The following is a 19,077-nucleotide window of genomic DNA, read 5'->3' on the forward strand; positions in this document are numbered from 1 at the left end:
ATAGAATGCACATGTCACCATAAACACAACTTTCTCAATTTCCAGACCTTTTTGTGTCCCCTCAACACCTTCCACAAAATTACATAAACTGAAATCAAAAGCAACTCTCTTGCATAAGCTGCCACCCGCAATAAAAATTGGGCCAAATCATGAGACACTGCTAAAATATCATATATTGTATATATATATATCTAATAATTATTATATAGACACACAGATATGATGTTTATCAGTAATATTACATTATATTTATCACTTTTATTTATGATATTAATATTAAAATATTTCAAGGAGCTGTTAAACACTGTCTAATTTTGAGCTAGAAAATTTTCTAAAATAATTAAATTCAACTTATTTGGAAGAGATCCCATTTAATCTAATTAACTCCTTAAAAAAAATTTTATTTTTGTAACATTTAACCTTAATTTTTAAGTGTTTATATCAAATTCTTCAATAAAAAATATATAACATACCTTTTATGAAAATACTATCTCCGATCCTTAGTATAAGATTTTATTTATAGAGTAAATAAAACTGTAGGATAGGAGGTAGTGTAATATTTTTACCGGTGACATATGATTAGATCTCTTGAAAAGCTTCTTTCTGTTGGCCCAAAAAAAAGCTTCTTTAATATTTAGCATCATAAATCCTCGACAAAGTCTGAGTAAATTGAACGTTAATTTTCCAGTTTGGTCCACAGAAAGTATCCTATAAACTTGCCGATTCAAGGCTGTTTTGGTAATTGCATATTGGGGTCATCTTCAGAATATACATTATGCAATGTAGCCGTTGGAAAACTGAGCCCCATTTGCTCAGAGAGACCAAGCCGTTATACGCAGATAATGTATCCAGGTAAAACTAGCCGTTGCGATTTAAGAAAAACGCGAGCTTTGACCGATTCCTTCTTCCTTCTCTCTCCCTGACCCTCCAAAAACCGATAACCCCACCCCTCACATGGACTCATCACGATCCTTCTCTTCTTTTTCTAACCCTCTCGCTCTTCCTTTTTCACTTGCATCTTCTTCATCTTCCTCCACTGTGCTTTCTGAAACCCAGCTTTAGAACTGAGAAGCTATAAACAGAGACTGTCCTTTGATTATCCATTGTTGTTCCCACCACCCTTTAAACGAAAAAGACATCTTCCTCCTGCATGGGAAACAATAATCGGTTTGCCGAAAAGTTTCCCACAAATGAAGGAAGACCCGTTTCTCGTTTCTTCGTCTCCCTCATTATGGTTCTTCAAGTTCTGGCATTTACGTTTCAACCAGTCTCAGGAGGCCATTCGTGGGATGGTGTGATTGTTACACAAGCCGATTATCAGGCTCTGCGAGCTATAAAGCGAGAATTCATCGATTTCAGAGGAGTTCTGAGGAGCTGGAATGACAGTGGAATTGGAGCTTGTTCTGGTGGGTGGGCAGGAATCAAGTGCGTGAAGGGACAGGTTATTGCAATCCAGCTTCCATGGAGGGGATTGGGTGGTCGAATTTCCGAGAAAATCGGATCGCTTCAAGCTCTTAGGAAGCTGAGTCTACACGACAATGTACTAGGTGGTCCTGTCCCTTGGTCTCTTGGCTTCCTTCCTAATCTCAGAGGAATCTACCTCTTCAACAATAGGCTTTCAGGTTCTGTCCCTCCTTCCATTGGCAGGAATAGCCCACTGCTTCAGTCTATTGATTTTAGCAATAACTCGCTCTCAGGTACTATCCCTCCTAGCTTAGTAAACTCTACTAGATTATACAGACTCAATTTGAGCTTTAACTCTCTTTCTGGCTCTATTCCTAGAACTTTCACTATGGTTCCTTCTTTAACTTTTCTTGCTCTTCAACACAACAATCTTTCTGGTTCTATCCCAGATTCATGGGGTAGTGGAATGGGAAAAAACCAAACTTACAATCTTCAAATCTTGACCCTCGATCACAATCTCATTTCTGGAACCATTCCGGTTTCTTTGAGTGAGATGGGATTTCTCCAAGAGATTTCTCTTAGCCATAACCAGATGAAAGGGTCTATTCCAAGTGAGCTCGGCGGGCTTTCGAGGCTTCAAACTCTTGATCTATCAAACAATGGCATTAATGGTAGCTTCCCAGATAATTTTGACCAGTTAAAAAACCTTACTGTGCTTAACCTGCATAATAATAAGCTTGAGGGTGAAATCCCATCAACAATTGGGAACTTCTCAGTGATCACGCAGATTGACTTCTCTGAAAATAAACTCGTGGGAGAGATTCCAGATTCACTTACCAAGCTTGCAAATTTGACCTCTTTTAATGTTTCTTACAACAATCTCTCTGGCCTTGTCCCATCCCTCCTCTCCAAAAGATTCAATTCTAGCTCCTTTGCTGGGAATCTCCAACTCTGTGGGTATGTCCCTTCAAAACCATGCCCTTCTTCTTCACCCCCACCTCAGAATCCTCCATCTCCATCCCCAAAACCTTCATTGAACCCACACCACCGTAAACTAAGCACCAAGGACATAATCCTCATAGTAGCAGGTGCTCTTCTTGTCATTCTTCTTCTACTTTGCTGCGTTTTGCTTTGCTGTTTGGTCAGGAAGAGAGCAGCCGCTAAAGAAAAGAATGGGAATATTGCCAAAACATCCGCTGCTGCTGGTACTGCACGAAGTGCAGGAAAAGGAGGTGAAGTTGAATCAGGAGGTGAAGCAGGAGGGAAGCTAGTTCACTTTGATGGCCCATTTGTTTTTACGGCTGATGACCTCTTGTGCGCTACTGCTGAGATTATGGGAAAAAGCGCTTATGGAACAGCATACAAGGCAACGCTAGAGGATGGGAACCAGGTTGCTGTGAAGAGGTTGAGGGAGAAGACAACCAAAGGGCAGAAGGAGTTCGAAACTGAGGTTGCTGCACTCGGTAAAATTAGACACCCAAATCTGCTGGCACTTAGAGCATACTACATGGGACCAAAGGGAGAGAAGCTTCTTGTCTTTGATTACATGACCAAAGGAAGTCTAGCATCGTTCCTCCACGGTAAGTACTACGTAGCCATTAGGAGATCTTGCAAAGTTACTGTTATCTCATTTTCCCTTGTTACCTTGAATATTATTTTGGTACAGGATGGAGGATATTAATCACCACATGAAAGATATGTTGAGTATTTTAATACAAGTTATAGGGTCCCATAATTTCTGAGTGGATCTTATGAATTTTTAATAGAATATTGAATCTATGTATCTTAGACATTACAGCCAATATATAATCAGTTTGATGATATGAGCAAAGTTAAAATTTGAAGTGGGTGAAATCTTCATATTTTTTTTCATCGTGTTTCACTCGGGGTTGGTCACTTTCTTGTTCCTCTGTACTAAAATACTTGCTCTAAGATATTAGGACAAAGATTACAACAATTTTTGCATTATTTGTGAACTCCGATACTGATGTGTTTGTTCCATATCCAGCTAGGGGCCCGGAAATTGTCATAGACTGGCCAACAAGGATGAGAATAGCCCTTGGAGTAACCCGCGGCCTATGCTACCTGCATACAGAAGAGAACATAGTACACGGAAATCTCACCTCAAGCAACATACTCTTGGATGAGCAGACAAATGCCCATATCACAGACTTTGGTCTCTCAAGGCTAATGACCACGTCAGCAAACAGCAACATCATAGCCACTGCAGGAAACCTTGGTTATAATGCACCAGAGCTCACAAAGACCAAGAAACCAAACACAAAAACTGATGTCTATAGTCTTGGTGTCATCATTTTGGAGCTCTTAACTGGAAAACCTCCTGGTGAACCAACCAATGGCTTGGACTTGCCACAGTGGGTTGCATCCATAGTGAAGGAAGAATGGACTAATGAAGTGTTTGATTTGGAGCTCATGAGGGATGCACCAGCTATTGGCGATGAACTGCTTAATACCCTGAAATTAGCTCTTCACTGTGTGGATCCATCCCCAGCTGCTAGGCCTGAAGTTCAGCAGATTCTTCAGCAACTGGAGGAGATCAAGCCAGATTCTTCTGTGGATGATGATGGAGCAAAAGCCCCAGAAACCGAGCAAAAAGCCCCAGAAACTGAGCAAACTTGAGATTTGTTCTTATTTGATATATCACAGGGAGAATTTTCAGTTTCTTTATTGTAGGGGAGAAAGATAGATATCAAGCGAGACTTGGCAGATTTCCGTTCAGCAGATTCTGGAGCATATGTAGATCAAGCTGGACTTAGCTTCTGCCGCTTCAGAGGATGATGGAGCAAACGTCGCAGAGTTCTCAGTCGATTTCATTAATAGATTTTAGTCACTATCATAGGAGAGAAAGAAATATGATGTTCTTGGTTTCTTTTATTCTTTTATTGGTTTATTTATTTTGTTATGTATATAGAAGCCATTAATAGTTGATTCTTTTATATGTACTAAATTTTCTGAATAAACTATATACTTCCATTTGATTCTTTTGGTATTAAGTGTGAGAATACTTGATTTGATGTGGAAGGTCTACTCGTCAAAGTTTTGAAGTATACGATGTAGAGATTACTTATATGTATGCTCTAATGCTTTTAAAAAAAAAAGAAATTTTTTAGCTTTCTTTTTGCATTAAGATGTACTGTCAAATTCATTTGTCCGTATCTTTTCCTTTGAGCAGAATTTTTAAAATGAAAAAAATAGATAAAGGCCATGATATATGATGTAGTTTTAAGCCTACTTATATGTATCCTTCTATCATTGTTAATGGGATGGCGGCATATTGTTCTTCTCCTCTGATAGGAAACCAACCCAAATCCAAGCACCCTCCATAGCAGGAGACACTAGAAGTTTTATCAAGTTCACATAACAAAACCAAGAAACAGATACTTGACATCAAACTCGTCTTCAATTTTAAAGATTGAGGCTATTGACATGTGAGCTATGAACCCATTTCCAGAATTCAACTGCTGAAAAATGAAGATTCTAACGCGCCAAATACGACCTTTAGGAATCATAAAAATAGAAGGAAAGAAGAATAAAAGGTAGTTGAGGCTGTTGCACCATCCTCACAAAATCTCATGAACCATAAGGCACCCATTTGTGCAGTACCAACAAAAAGCAGTAGAGGAGGCTCATCAATGTATGGATATCTTGTTGTATCTGATATATATAGCAGTAGTAAATTTTTTTTTGGGGTTAATATCATTGTCTATCTTTATAGTTTGATAAAATTTTGGTTTTGACCTTTGTAGTTTCAAATTATTGGTTTTAGTTCTATAGTTTCATAATTTTTTGATTTAATAAGTTTTAGTTTTGGTCTCAATATTTAAACTTAGATCAAGTTCTGATGAAACTATATGACCAAAGCCAATGATTTAAAACTATAAGAATCAAAATCAAAATTAAATCAAACTATATGGATTATCCTTCTCTATACTGTTGTGTGGTACATGATCTCAATTCTCTCTCAACCAAATTAATTGTTGGCTATCTTTCTTGAGAACAAGTCACAAATTGAAGTTTACCTCAGTTCGTAAAAAGCACAAAAACCTTACCTTGTGAATGAATCTTGTAGAAATGTTGAACTTCTCTCTGTAGAAATTAAACTGTGAATAAATCTTCAATATACGCTCTCAAGGCCATAAGATGATGATTTCAGTGGAACTTTCTGTCCAAGAAATCCCTCCTCCCTCCCCCTCTCAACGCCTTCTATCAATTTCAAACCAAAAAGTAAAACAAATTGTTATTAGTTATTTCAATGACAAAGTATGTTGTATTTAGGAGTACCAAGTAGTATGATTCAAGCCAATTCAAACTCATCTTATTGAGCTTTAAAACAAATTGTAAAATCTAGGTAATGGATCCAACAAGGGCCATTCTTATATGAACTCTTTGAATTTGTTGGTGTGATGTGATCAATAACATTACATTTTGACCCCAAAAAAAAATATTACCTCCGGTTATTAGTACAAAACCTTATTTGACTTTTATTTTGATTCTAAATATAAGACCTCAATCTATTTTATCTTTCATATTTATCTTTTTTTTTTCAAGATAGTCCTTTAATAATGATAGTCCTAGATAACAAATTTGATTTGTAAGGGTATTTTAGAAAAAATAATATTTATTCATTACAAATAACTAATTTAATTAAATTTCTTAATCTCTTCAAACTAGTCAACCACATCTTATAATTAGGGTCGAAGGTAGTATATCAATAACATTACATAATACCTTCCTCAGTGAGTATAAATCAATCGCCATCAAATGATCAGTCAATGGCCTTTTTTATTTTTTATTTTCTGAAGGGTACGTTGCACTGAATATTCCATATGTATGACTTTGTTTTTCATGTTGCAACGCATATTCCAGACGTTGTTTAAATCAAATCATCTTTAATCATAGCAATGCTATTGAGGAACATCAATCCTTTCATGAAACTACCCAAAGCTCATACTTCACTAAAATCTAACGTAAGATCAGTCGAAGTTGGCAAAACAAACCTGGAAAATGATAAGAAAAAATCAGAACTAAAAATAAAAAGGTGATGACGTGATGCATGATGAAATTTATCTGGATATTTCGACCAAATTTCTTTTTAAGAAAAATTTGCAAAACTTAACTGCTTCACGGTGATTTAATATCTAAGTGGCCTCTAATAATAATGGGTTAATATGTATTCAACATCCCAAGTATTTTTTCAAGTACATTCAGCACTCTAAAATATTATGTGGTGTATGGAGTAATTTAAAATATTTTTAAAGTGTATTCAACACCCTCAATTATTTCTTTCTTTGTGTTGGATGCATCAAATAATATTTTAGGGTGCTGGATGCATTTAAAAAAATAAAAAATAATTCATGATGCTGGATATACTTTAAAAATATTTTAGGATGTTGGATGCACCAAAAAATATTTTAATGTGCTAGATGCACTTGAAAAAGTATTTTAAGATGCTAGGTAAATCATAAAATATTTTAAGATACTGAATACATACGAAAAATAATTTGGAGTGTTAAATGTATCTTAACCTAATAATTATGGGTGATTTAGTTAATGCCGATATCATTAACTAATCAGTTTATTCATTGCTTCTCATGCCTCCTCCTCCTTTTCTTTAGGCGTGGAACTTTATATGTCTCCCATCGTTAATTTTCCAATCGCTGGGTCCTATTTATAAACTAAGTCAATATTTCGCGAAATAATTTTAATATTTAACAATAGTTAATCCATACATTAAAAATTTTAATTTTCAAAAACAACTTGTGGAAATCAACTCAGACTTGGTAAAAAAAACTTTAGAAAAATATTTTTACATAAATTAAGATAAATTTTTTACATATTTATTTTATATATTGTAAAATAATTTTAAAATCATGATTTGGTTTGCTGGTGAGCTTTCTAAAACATTACCCTAATTATGAATTACCATTTTATAATTTTTTTTTTAAAAAAACCACTTGTGGTACCTTTTCTTCTTTTGTTTTATGTAATTATTTATATAAGAAATGATTTGAATAAAAATAAAATTTTAATAATCAATACTACATTATTTTATGAGAAAAATCAAAAGACGTATATGGATAAAAAGGGAGCCCTTCATGGCGAAGGAAGCTCCGCGGATGAGTGTAAAGTCTCCGGAGGGACTTTCTGCCACGTGGCAGTAGCAATTATTTTCGCAATTCTAAATCTGCCACGTCATCTCCCGGTGCATTGAGGATATGAGAAGGATATCACCCTCCCCACTTGAACAGTTTCTTGGTTCCCACGTCAAAGATGACGTTAGTAATGACATCTCTGGAACACAGTAATACAAAACCCTCTCAAAACCCTCAAATACAGATTCGCAAACACAAAACTCACATCTTCAACTACTGCAGAATTTGAAGGCGCATGACGACTGATACCCTTCGTGGGTATGTTTTTTCTCCGTTCATCTAAAGTTATTCATCACTCCATGCTCCTGAAATCTCAACTTCTCTTTCATTTCTTAAGTTTTTCTCTTCATCTCTTCTCCTCATTTCGTCCGAGTTTTTCTCTTCATTCCCTTTTCCTCTTAACTTTCCGGTGTTTAATTTGTGCTTTGTGTAACTAGTTCTTCCATGAGCTTTCATGTTTTCGTATGAAAATGGATCCATTTATGATTTCTGGAAGAGAGAGAGTACTTTCTGGGTTGATGCGTGATATGAAACTACGAATAGCAATTTTGAGCTTTGACTATTTATCTTGGACATATAGCTTGATCTGTTTCGAAATTTTAGCAAATGATTTATGAAACTCTGTAAATAGTTTCCTTGAATGTGTCAATGAAATTTTACCATTTTAGCAAATGATTTATGAAAAAGTCTGTTATGAAAATCTTGTCAGTGATTTAAGATAGAAGCTGCGCATGGTTCTCTCTTGAATTTGTAATTGGCCAGTATCTATGAACCACCAATACTTCCCGAGAAGAGTCTTATCATCACTTTTCAAATTGTACTTAAAAGCTAATATTTTAATACTAGGTCATCTTCTCGACCTGTATAGGATCTGTGTTTTCTTCTCGTCCTAGTATGAGCACCAATTTTGAGAATTCTAAACAGACTTCTGTTGTGGGTGGTGACTGTAGGAACAAGACATCGCGTAAGAGACGAAGAAGCGAGAGCGACTCTGTCATAGACACTCTTGAGAAGTGGAAGAAGTACAACAGTGAGCTTGAATTTGTAAAACATGGAGCAAAGAAAGCGAGTCTCAGGGTTCCAGCAAAAGGCTCGAGAAAGGGTTGCATGAGAGGCAAAGGTGGGCCTCAAAACTCAGACTGCAATTACAGAGGAGTGAGGCAGAGGATTTGGGGCAAATGGGTGGCAGAAATTCGTGAACCCATTACTGGAAATCATACTACTGTGGGAAACAAGAAACCGAATCGCTTATGGCTCGGCACTTTCTCTACTGCACTTGAAGCTGCCCTTGCTTATGATGAAGCAGCCAGAGCCATGTACGGTCCTTGTGCTCGGCTGAACTTTCCTGATTATAACATGGAAGGAGAAGAAGATGAAGAACCCACATGCTCTAATGAGGAAACAGAGAAGAAACATGAGGCTGTTCTGGTGAAGACCGAAGAAGAAACAGAGGAGGAATGGAATTCAGGGGCTAGGTATGAGGATTCTGGTGTCATTGAAAGTGAAGCTTCCTTTGGGAAGAAGCAGATGGAGGAAATGAGTTCTGATATTCTGGGATTTTGTACATTTGATCCCTCTCAAAATGAGGAATATAAAGCTTCTATAGAGAGAAAATTTGAAGATGAGGAGGGTTTGAACAATTCTGGTTGTGGAAGCTTCATGTTTGAAGAAAAAGGAACTGATGAGTGGCAGAGTGGTCATTTGCCTGTGCGTCTCAATAACATGAAGGCGGCAGACCTGGAAGCGGCTTATTATGACTACAGTTTCTTGAGACCTGATTATGACTTTGGCTTATTGGAAGAGAAAAACTTACTTGGTATATGGTTTCCACATTTAGCTTCTTAAATCAATCATAATGCTTGTTTCTGCTTTTGTTTCTGTTTTTTCCATTTTAATGGGGTTGTTGCAATATGCTTTTTCCCCCTTAAAAATGAGCTAATAAGATGCAGTTTCTACTCTCTGCTTTTTCCATCACAATCACTTTACGCACAAACGTAATGTACACTCTACCATACAATATTCTCTGTTTTAAGTTTGTACTAAGAGTTATGAACTGTAAATTCTGCGCTTTTGTGTTTATGGGTTGTACCATATGTGGCACTTTCTTTCAGTGTTGGATAGGTTCTGCCTTTCCAACTTATTCGCCGTGATTTTTCGACTTATGTCATGTTAAGCTGTAAAACAAATTTTAAATGTCATATTTCATTAAAGAACATGACAAGTAATATTTCAAAGCTGTATCAAAATTGGGTCTTTTTAAGCTGCTTAGAGGACGACAGGAGTGTCACTGTCAGAGAAAATGAGATGGTAGTGTGAATAATGACGACATTTTATGAGTTGCCTGTTGTTTTTGACTTTAAAACCCGAGATTCCGGTAAGAACATGAATATAGCTTACTCGAAGACAGAAAATTTTTTTTAAAAAAATCAGCATAGAAAACTATCATTATCATCAGTATGACAAAGGCAAATGGGAAAAAAGGGGGTACACAGTATTGCATTTGAATCTCCCACATGATAATGGATTTTGTTATAAAATTATGGTAATCAGATCATCACAACAAAATTTAAATTACAATCTAACAACTTGGTTGATGATCGCAAAAGAAACAAGGAAGGGGTTGGGTGAATGTGAGAGTGACAGCTCTCCAAAAAAATTACATAAATTCCGAACAGAAGTTAAGATCCAGATGACGACCTGATCCAAGAAAGAAAGAATTTTGAGCGACCCCATCTTCACGATGCCCACCAAGAACCCTAAGTGCCACCAAAACAAATGCATCATGACTATGCAGCGCACCTTTGAGGAGTGTCTTGCAAGGAAGATTTTCAAGCGTGACTGTTTAGAAAAAAATAAGTAGACTTGGTCTATCCTTCATAAACAAGTCTACCTAAAAATCGTTGCTAGGGGTATTTCGAATGTGAGGCTCCGAATCATGACCCGATCCTTTCAAGATTTTCAGAGACAGATTTCATTCTGGGCCGAACCTCAGGGTCTCCCTCAGTGCAAGCTAGTGCTACATGAAACACAGCTAGAACCTCTTTCTTGGCATGAACTTCTTGGAGCAGGGATGGATCAACCATTTCTGATAATGGACTTTCTTCTTCAAACCCTTTCTTCACCCATCTTACCAAGTCAGGAACTTCCACAGAAGTTGATGCTGCCGGAGATGACTCTGGGGATTTCCCAGTAAGAAGTTCAAGCAAAACAACTCCGAATGAATAGACGTCCCATTTCTGGGTTGGTCTGCAGCCAGGGACTCTTGCTTCAGGGGCCTTGTAATTGTTGGTTCGCTCTGTTTGAGATGGTTTCATGTATGGAAGAGCTCCGCCCATGAAGCCGCCAGAGGAAGGATTATTTCCAGTGATGGTGATGAGGCGATTGAGGCCGAAGTCAGAGATGTAAGGGTGAAAGTCGTTGTCAAGTAGAATGTTAGAGGGTTTTATGTCACCATGAACGAACTTTCTTGGACTGCATTCATGGAGATAGGCCAACCCCCTAGCTGTTCCTTTGGCAATTCTTAGCCTCGTTGACCATGAAAGATTCGGAGACGGCTGACCATTTCTTCCTGCATTATCAATCAGTATTAATCACTATCTGCACTGAACTGAAATGGCAGAAATTGTTTTTAGAGAAGATTTGAACATCTAATACAAATTGCAAATGTGGATCATGTGCAGAGTAAAATCTTAATGTGCAATTCAACATAGAGGAACATGTCCTTTTTTTGGGTGAATGCATAAATAGACTAAAATATGAAGGCTATTGTAAGGGGTAGGGGACATAAGATTAGCTTGAGAAATATGTCCTTGAAACCTTCAAGAAGGGAACTGGAAATTTAGATCAAGGCAATGCCCCAAAAGGCAAAATCACCGAACCCTTGGAAGTTTACTTTATTTATTTAATAATAAAGATGGGGTACAGTGGAAGCAAGGAAAGAAAGGGACCCGGCTCAAAAAGCCGCAAGTTAGCGTTAAAAGTTGAAACAACAAAAAGCATCCAATTGGAATAAGAGGTTCAACTTTTACTTGGGTTGATAGAAAGTCCCAAGAGTGGCACAGACTTGTGCGTGTTTTTTCTGCAGACAGAGATTCGGACTTCATACAGAGCTGCTTTCCAAGATACGAATGAAGCTGCAATTTTCATGAATGTGCAACTTTCTCAGGCATGCAAAAGACTCCCGCCCTGCCTTCCTGCCAACAAAGGTCGGCTATTTCTGGTGTCGACGAGTCTTCAAACCCAATTCATTTAAACTTCTTTTATAACTAAAATTAAAAAAAAAAAAAGCCTCCCTCTCTATCCAAAAAGAAACAAAAAAATTCCCCATCCCCACCCCACCACCCTGCCCTCCCCGCTTGTGGATTAAACACAAAACGATAACACCTATCCCGTTTTTCTAATTTTCCAATACCACCTAAACGGATTCGTTGTGTTGAGTGGCTCAAGGTGGTGTGTAATTGTGCAAATGGCTAAGTGCAAGATGCGGGTCCCCCCACATGAATGCCACTTAATTCCCCCACAGATCGTGAATGTCATTAGCTATGTACTTCTTCCTGCCCCCTGACATGACCCTAGAGCGACGTCATTTCACCATCTTCTGACCAAACGTTTCCTCGGATCTAACGCCCTCTACCCCATTCTCAATAAATACTATTCATCAACTCAACCGGTTCACCTAAACTCATAATTCTTCGCTCAGATTATTTTATTTTAGGTCAATCAGAGCATCTATTGTCCAACAAATCAACCATGTTGCAGTTGCCCAAAAACGACACGAAGCAGACAAACTCCGATTTTAACTTCTCTATTTCTGGCCTGCTCTTTGAAATTAGCATAATCTCTCGTTGGCATGGTAGAAAACCACATGCTCTTGATCTTAATTATGTCGGGAATCCAAAAATTGTAACCTCTCCTAAAATGACTAGCAATCCAAGCTCAAAAGTGAAATTAAAATTAAGCAAAAATATCGGTTGGCATGAAAAATATAAAATCCAGACAGAACTCGAAGTGGGCAATTCAAAGACCTTATTTTTACTATCTCATGAAAAGCCAATAATTTCTGGGGATTTAAACCGAAGATGCCGTGAGAAAGAACAAGCCAACTCAACCATATTCCAAATCATTAAAATAATACAGTAGGATAAAAGCCTTAAATAAAGTTTATATTCCGTTCACATTCCACATGGGTAATAAATTATAATTAACCAACATGAACGATTCCATTTCATTAAAACTTGCTATCAGTGTTATTCTGCCATTATTGGTTCTCTACGGAGCAGAATAGAAACGGAAGTCAACACCCCCTTCAGAATGATTGCAGCAAGTGAGAGCAAACATGAGAAACAGAAGAAAAATTGGCATGAACGATTGAATCAAAAGAATTTACCTCGAAGAGCAGTGGCCAGATTGCCATTGGAGATGAAATCACTGATCAGAAGCTTTTCGTCTGGCGCCCAATAATAAGCTCTCAGCTTTACAACGTTAGGGTGCTTCACCTTCCCAATGGCCTGAACCTCTGCCGCAAACTCCTTATACCTCTGTTCACCACCCTCTCCGAGTCTTCTAACAGCCACAGGCACCCCATTTCCGAGAACCACTTTGTACACAATCCCCAATCCACTCTTTCCCAATACATAAGCCGAAGCCCGGAGAAGTTCATCGAGCTCGAAGTTGAAACCTTTATCAATGGCCACCAAATCCCCTTCCCCTCTGCCATCCTCTGCCTTTTCAGGTTCCTCTATTTCAGAGTCATCACTTTTTAGACCACTGATGCATGGGAAGGAACAAATATGTCCTTTCTCATTCCCGCCAAACTTGCTCTTCCCTGTGCAGCTACATCCATTGGAGTCGTCCTTCTTTTTCCAATAAATGTACACAACTACAAGGCCAATCAACGCAACCGCAGCAGCGTCAGCCGCTGAAATTAGTATGATCAAACCAGGACTAAGGCCATTCCTCGAGTGGTTGTCGGATTCCCGAGATGAACTTGGACTCCCCGAGGAGCCCTGGTTCGAATTACCGCAAGATTTCTGGAGGGGAAATCCACATAGCTGCGGATTGTTCAGAAATGCGGTAGGACCCTGGTTAGCGAACGACCCCGTTTGGGGTATCTCCCCGGTTAGATTGTTATTCCGAAGATCAAAGCTCACTGCAACTGGCAAATTCCCCAGCGATTTCGGAATTTTACCAGACAAGTGATTAAAAGAAAGGTTGAGCGTACCCGATAGAGATTTCAGTTCGCCAATATCGTCCGGAATCGGCCCGTCCAGCTCGTTGGCAGAAAGGTCCAATTGAACCAAATTATCTAACTCCGACCACACACCTTTAGGTATCTCCCCAGAAAACTTGTTCCCAGCAAGAATCAGTCTTTGCAACTGCTTGCAGTTCTTGAGTTCCCCAGGAATGTTACCCGAGATGGAGTTATTGGAGAGATCAACGTTTTGAAGCCGGGGGATGTTGCAGATCGAAGGAGGTAAAGGGCCGGAGAGGTTGTTACCGTAGAGAAAAAGACTGTGCAGCGAAGAGGCATTGAAGAGCTGAACAGGAATAAAACCGTAGAAATTGTTGCTGTGCAGATTGAGCCTGCGAAGATACCCCAAGCTTCCGAGCTCAGAAGGAATATACCCCCGGAGATTCTTACCAGAAAGAGTGAGTCCAACGACGCGAGGCTCCGAGGAGCCGGAGACGTTCATGCAGGAGATTCCAGACCACTGACAAGGAGTGGCGTCACCATCATTCCAGTCGGGGAAGGCCGAGGCTCCAGGAGGCTGGTCAATGGCTGATTTGAGAGACAAAAGGGCGAGCCCATCGGAAGAGAGAGAGAAAGAGAGCTGAGGAAAGAGGAACAGTAACAAGAAGAAGCAGCAAGGAGTGCTCATGGAGTGAAGATATTATGGGACGACGAGGGAAAAGTGGTTATGGAGATGGAGAGAGTGGAAGCACAGAGAGTGAGAGGGAGGAGGAAGAACGAGAAGTGGGGGGAAGTTGGGGAGATGAGAGAAAGAGAGAGTATTTAAGAGAGATGGGAAGGACGAGATTTTAATCGGAGGGTCCCACACAACGCCCCCGCCAAAAAGCAGAGAATGGAAGGATGATCGGACTCGCCAACGGTAGAGTAAAGTAGAAGAGAAGCAAGTCGCTGGGAGCTCTCTGTTTCTTATTTCCGCTTTCAGGGCTTGGATTATACGATAGCTGCTTATCTCAAGTACTCTTCATTTTTTGCCTTAATACGGTTTATATATATATTGTCAAATTTATTTAAATTAGCAATATAATGTACCATTTTAATGTGTTCTTGATGAGAAGTTTCTGCATCTTTTCCAAATATTTGGAGTCATTTATTCAGTTAATTGAATTATATTGGGGTACGTGTAATGATTTAACTGAATTCTTAGTGCTAAGCATGAAAATACTCTTGCTAAATTGTGAACTTCATCCCGCTTGAAACGTCAAGCTGTTAATATCTACCCATTTAAATAAAAAATGGCATTCTTATGATAATGTCTCTATTAGCCATGTGTTACGAAATACCGGGTCATAATTTTTTTAAAATTAAAACTTGATTATACACTTAAAACTTAAAAGTTCCAAACAAATGAGTTAGGATTTGGAACAAAACAGAAGGCTTCATAAAATTTAATAAATTACAAGCTAAGATTCAAATCCCTGTTAGGAAATATGCTCATATTTAGTGCCTGACAATATCTTGAATAAGATTGCTTCTAATAGAAGTATACCTATGCTTTAGTCAAAAAAATTAAATAAATTAGTTTCTCCAATAATTTTTTAGATTTTTTTTTGGTTTTAAAGCATGCAAAAGGTTAAAAAAAATTGTGACTGCTGATACAAGTTGAAAATAAAATAAAAAGTCACAGTAAAAGATATTAAATTTGAATATCTCCTACATTTGACTTGTACAAGTCAAAATTGAAAAAATAAAAAAGAACTAAAATAGAAAATTCGATTAAAAAAACAAGTAGTTGACATTTGCTTAAATAATCAAGTCCTCTGCTTTTTTTTTTTTTCCGAATATTTTTGCAAACGAATATATAGTTTTCTCCAATGAAAAATGGTTAAAAAAAATCAATGAATGGAAAAAACTAGATTTAAGGTGCAAATTTGCTTTGAAAATTTAAAATCGTAACAATATTATCATCTATCATATGAATAAGTAATTAAAATCTTAATTTCAAATCCCATTTTGTCTTGTTAACAAAATGAATGAACTTTAGTTAATTTATTCTCTATAATAAATTAATCTAATTCATATTTATGTATGTATTTTTTCATATAAAATCTTTGACAGGTTATAATATTTATAAGGTAAAGGTAATTACATGGTATATATAATTGTATGTGAATAATTTAAGACAGTTACCCTTGAGAGGTAGAGGGGAGATCAAATTTTATCTGTTTCTTTTTTTTTTTTGGGGGGGGGGGGGGACCTTATAATGTACTGTTATTGGCACGACCTATTCATTAGTGACACTCATACAAATTCCCTTTCCGCAACCAAACCCCACTTTGTTGTTCTCAAACTTATAATAATAGTGGCACAGCTTCACAAACACTTTCAATTCTGTTTTTTGTGCATCTCATTATTGATGCCAATTAAATTCCAACCCGTTGTATAGATATTCCAACTCGTTGTGTAGATATTGGCTTGCTTTCTTGCATATATGGCCTATGATGTAATTATTTAATGGTTGAGTAGTATAACTCTTTGGTGATAATTGCATCTGCTTTTTAATCATTCTAAGCAAACTTAGAAGCTAACAAATATATATATGTCTCACACGAACTTCTATATGCCTTTCTTCTTCTCCTCCTTCCTACTCTATTACCCATCATTTCTTTCGCCCAAATAAACAATACGTTAACAATAAGTCATGATCAATCCTTTATTTAAGGGTAATTTATCTTAGTTTCCCTCTAGAAAAAAAATTGATTATGGATGATATATGGAAAATAATATATTGATCTCTCTCTTTGTTTTTTTTTAATTGTTTGCAATTTAGATTTAGAGTAAATAGCATCCATCACCTTAATATTATTTGTAGTGTATTTAATATCTTGATATTATTTTTTCTGGTGCATCCAACACTTTTCGAATTATCTTATGATGTTACCTTCAGATATTATTTTCCAATAAGATTAGGGTGCTAAAATCGCAAGAAAAATAATATTTAAATATTGGATGTACTATAAATAAGATCATGATGTTAGATGCATATGAGAAATAATATTAGAATATAATATTGGGTGCTAACTTACTCTTAGATGTATGTAGTAGATTTTTTTATAAGAGACAAGCATCAACAATTTGAAGTTACAAGAAAGATTAAACTTGCCACCTCCCATTTACATTCACAAAGAGTATTTCATACCATTAAACTATGTAAACTTTTGAATCAAGCCACCATTAACACCTTTGGAGTCCTTTTCTTTCTACTAGTTTCGTAAGGGGAAAAAGGCTGAAATTTTAAAATAATTTCGTTCAATAATTCAATGGTGAAGTTATGAATTAAATTCGAAACATAAAGGAAGCATTCTTTTTTTGGTCATAAACATAAAATGACTTTAACGATGATAAGTTCATATGCTCCGAAACAAGACATTATAAATATTTCCAACGAATAGTTTATTTATTTGTTGGGGACCACCTTCCAACCAAATATACATGCAGACAGTTTTGAGAGACTAAATAAGGCTTTGCTTTGGTTTAAAGATTGTGAAGATAGGTTGGTACGCATATTAAATTCCAACAATAAAATATTTGCCCCCATAGATCCTCTTCTATGTAATTTTTTCAAAAAAAAAAAAATTGAGGTATATCCGGTACCCAAAATATTTTTTCAGATACATCCAACATTCTTAAGTATTTTGTAATACATTCAGCATCCTAAAATACATTTTAAGCGTGTCTAGCAATGTAAAGTATTTTTTTGCCTTGGTGCTTGAAGCACCAAAAAATATTTTTGTGTGTTAGACGCACCTAGAAAAATACTTTAAAGTGCTGGATGCACCAAAAAATATTTCAAGATGTTGAACACACTTAAAAATATATTTCAGGGTGCTTGATACATCACAAAATATTTTAGGATACACGATGTATACTAAAAAATATTTCGAGATACTAGATGCACCTTAATTCTTAAATTTATGAGTTGTCAAAAATTGTGGTTAATTTTTTTAAAAATAATCGAATGTTGAGTGATTTTTATATGACTTTTTTTTAAATGTAATAGTTCGTTGCAATTTGCTGATAGCTTTTGTTGTCTATGGATGGCTGTAAGTACCAAAAATATTTAATATAATTTTTGTTAAGTTCACGCATCTTAAATGCAATTTTTTTAAATATTCTATTTCTATGATTTCACCTCAATCTCCTTTGGCGTTAATAAAAAGGACCTCCCAGCTCAGTTTATGTACCTTCAAGTTTAAACCACCCCTATTTGTATGCCTTTATTCCCAATTCCTTGGAAATCTTCTCGTTGCTATATTAAGAAGCATAAACTCGGACATAAAATGTGATACAAGTCCGATGCTTGTTATAAAATTCAGTTAACTAATTTAAAAAGATTAAAATTGTTACTAAATTATTTTAAAAAGTTTATATTTATTATTTTTTTCAAACTAATTTGTTTCACTTATAAATTGATATACTATCTCCCGTCCTAATTATAAGAGCCAGTTGACTAATTTAAGGAGATTAAGGAAGTAAGTTGAGGTAGTTATTTGTCTTAGATAGATATTGTCTTTTCTAAAATATCTTTGCTAATCAAGTGTATTAACTAAAACTATCATTGTTAGAAGGGCTACTTTGGAGAAAGAATATATAAATATGAGAGATAAAATGGATTTGGGTCTTATATTTAGGACCAAAATAAAAGTCAAACAGAGTCTTATATTAAGAATCAGAGGTAGTATAACCTAATAATATACATAAATATTTTTAAAAAATTATGTAATATATAATATAATTAAATGATTTAATTTTTTTTATTTTTAATTTACATAATATAGTTTTATATTAAGAACAGTAAGTGATATTTGTGATACAGATTTTGGAAACAAAATTTTGCTTTGGGGCCGATGTGTATCTCGTATGGACATAGCTTGGACTTTAACTACCTTTCCTTTGTACTTTCTCCATCCACCTTAAAATAATGAATATTCTTTCAAGTTTCATTTTGTCGCATTAGAATTTTAAAACATTATGGGTTATTTTTATATTATTTTACCAATCAGTAAAGAAAACAGTAATAGTATTATATTTTAGGGAAAATTGCTGGAAGAAACACATATTATAGAATCCCTTGCTCAAAAATACTCAAGGAGCAAGGATTCAGTGCAATTGAGACAAATTTTGGATACCTTTAGGGAAGAAAATTTGCAATAGAGGATTTTTCAGCAATTTTTCCTAGATTTTATTACAATATAAACTATCTCCCTCAGTCCTTATAACCACAAATTATATGTAAGTTTATAAGTTAGATAA

General features: G+C 36.2%; 3 protein-coding genes across 3 annotated transcripts; 2 read left to right on the top strand and 1 right to left on the bottom strand.

Annotated features, from left to right (window-relative positions):
• Positions 1-1,071: 1,071 nt before the first annotated feature.
• LOC114725225 (probably inactive leucine-rich repeat receptor-like protein kinase IMK2) lies at positions 1,072-4,319 on the top strand. The gene is made up of 2 exons (XM_028911709.1): positions 1,072-2,984; positions 3,413-4,319. The coding sequence occupies exons 1-2, from the start codon at positions 1,151-1,153 to the stop codon at positions 4,042-4,044; spliced, it is 2,466 nt and encodes an 821-aa protein (XP_028767542.1). The 5' UTR covers positions 1,072-1,150; the 3' UTR covers positions 4,045-4,319.
• A 3,453-nt stretch (positions 4,320-7,772) lies between these two features.
• LOC114725216 (dehydration-responsive element-binding protein 2D-like) lies at positions 7,773-9,604 on the top strand. The gene is made up of 2 exons (XM_028911701.1): positions 7,773-7,835; positions 8,528-9,604. Exons 1-2 carry the CDS (start codon positions 7,813-7,815, stop codon positions 9,420-9,422), a joined length of 918 nt encoding a protein of 305 aa, XP_028767534.1. The 5' UTR covers positions 7,773-7,812; the 3' UTR covers positions 9,423-9,604.
• A 405-nt stretch (positions 9,605-10,009) lies between these two features.
• Positions 10,010-14,700, bottom strand: LOC114725215 (receptor protein kinase-like protein ZAR1). The gene is made up of 2 exons (XM_028911700.1): positions 12,964-14,700; positions 10,010-11,145 (listed from the first exon to the last, which is right to left on the bottom strand). Exons 1-2 carry the CDS (start codon positions 14,453-14,455, stop codon positions 10,511-10,513), a joined length of 2,127 nt encoding a protein of 708 aa, XP_028767533.1. The 5' UTR covers positions 14,456-14,700; the 3' UTR covers positions 10,010-10,510.
• Positions 14,701-19,077: the final 4,377 nt, after the last annotated feature.

This window comes from Neltuma alba, unplaced genomic scaffold (genome assembly GCF_004799145.2).
Source record: "Neltuma alba isolate B1F8T4 unplaced genomic scaffold, ASM479914v2 tig00012233_pilon, whole genome shotgun sequence".
NCBI lineage: Eukaryota > Viridiplantae > Streptophyta > Magnoliopsida > Fabales > Fabaceae > Neltuma > Neltuma alba.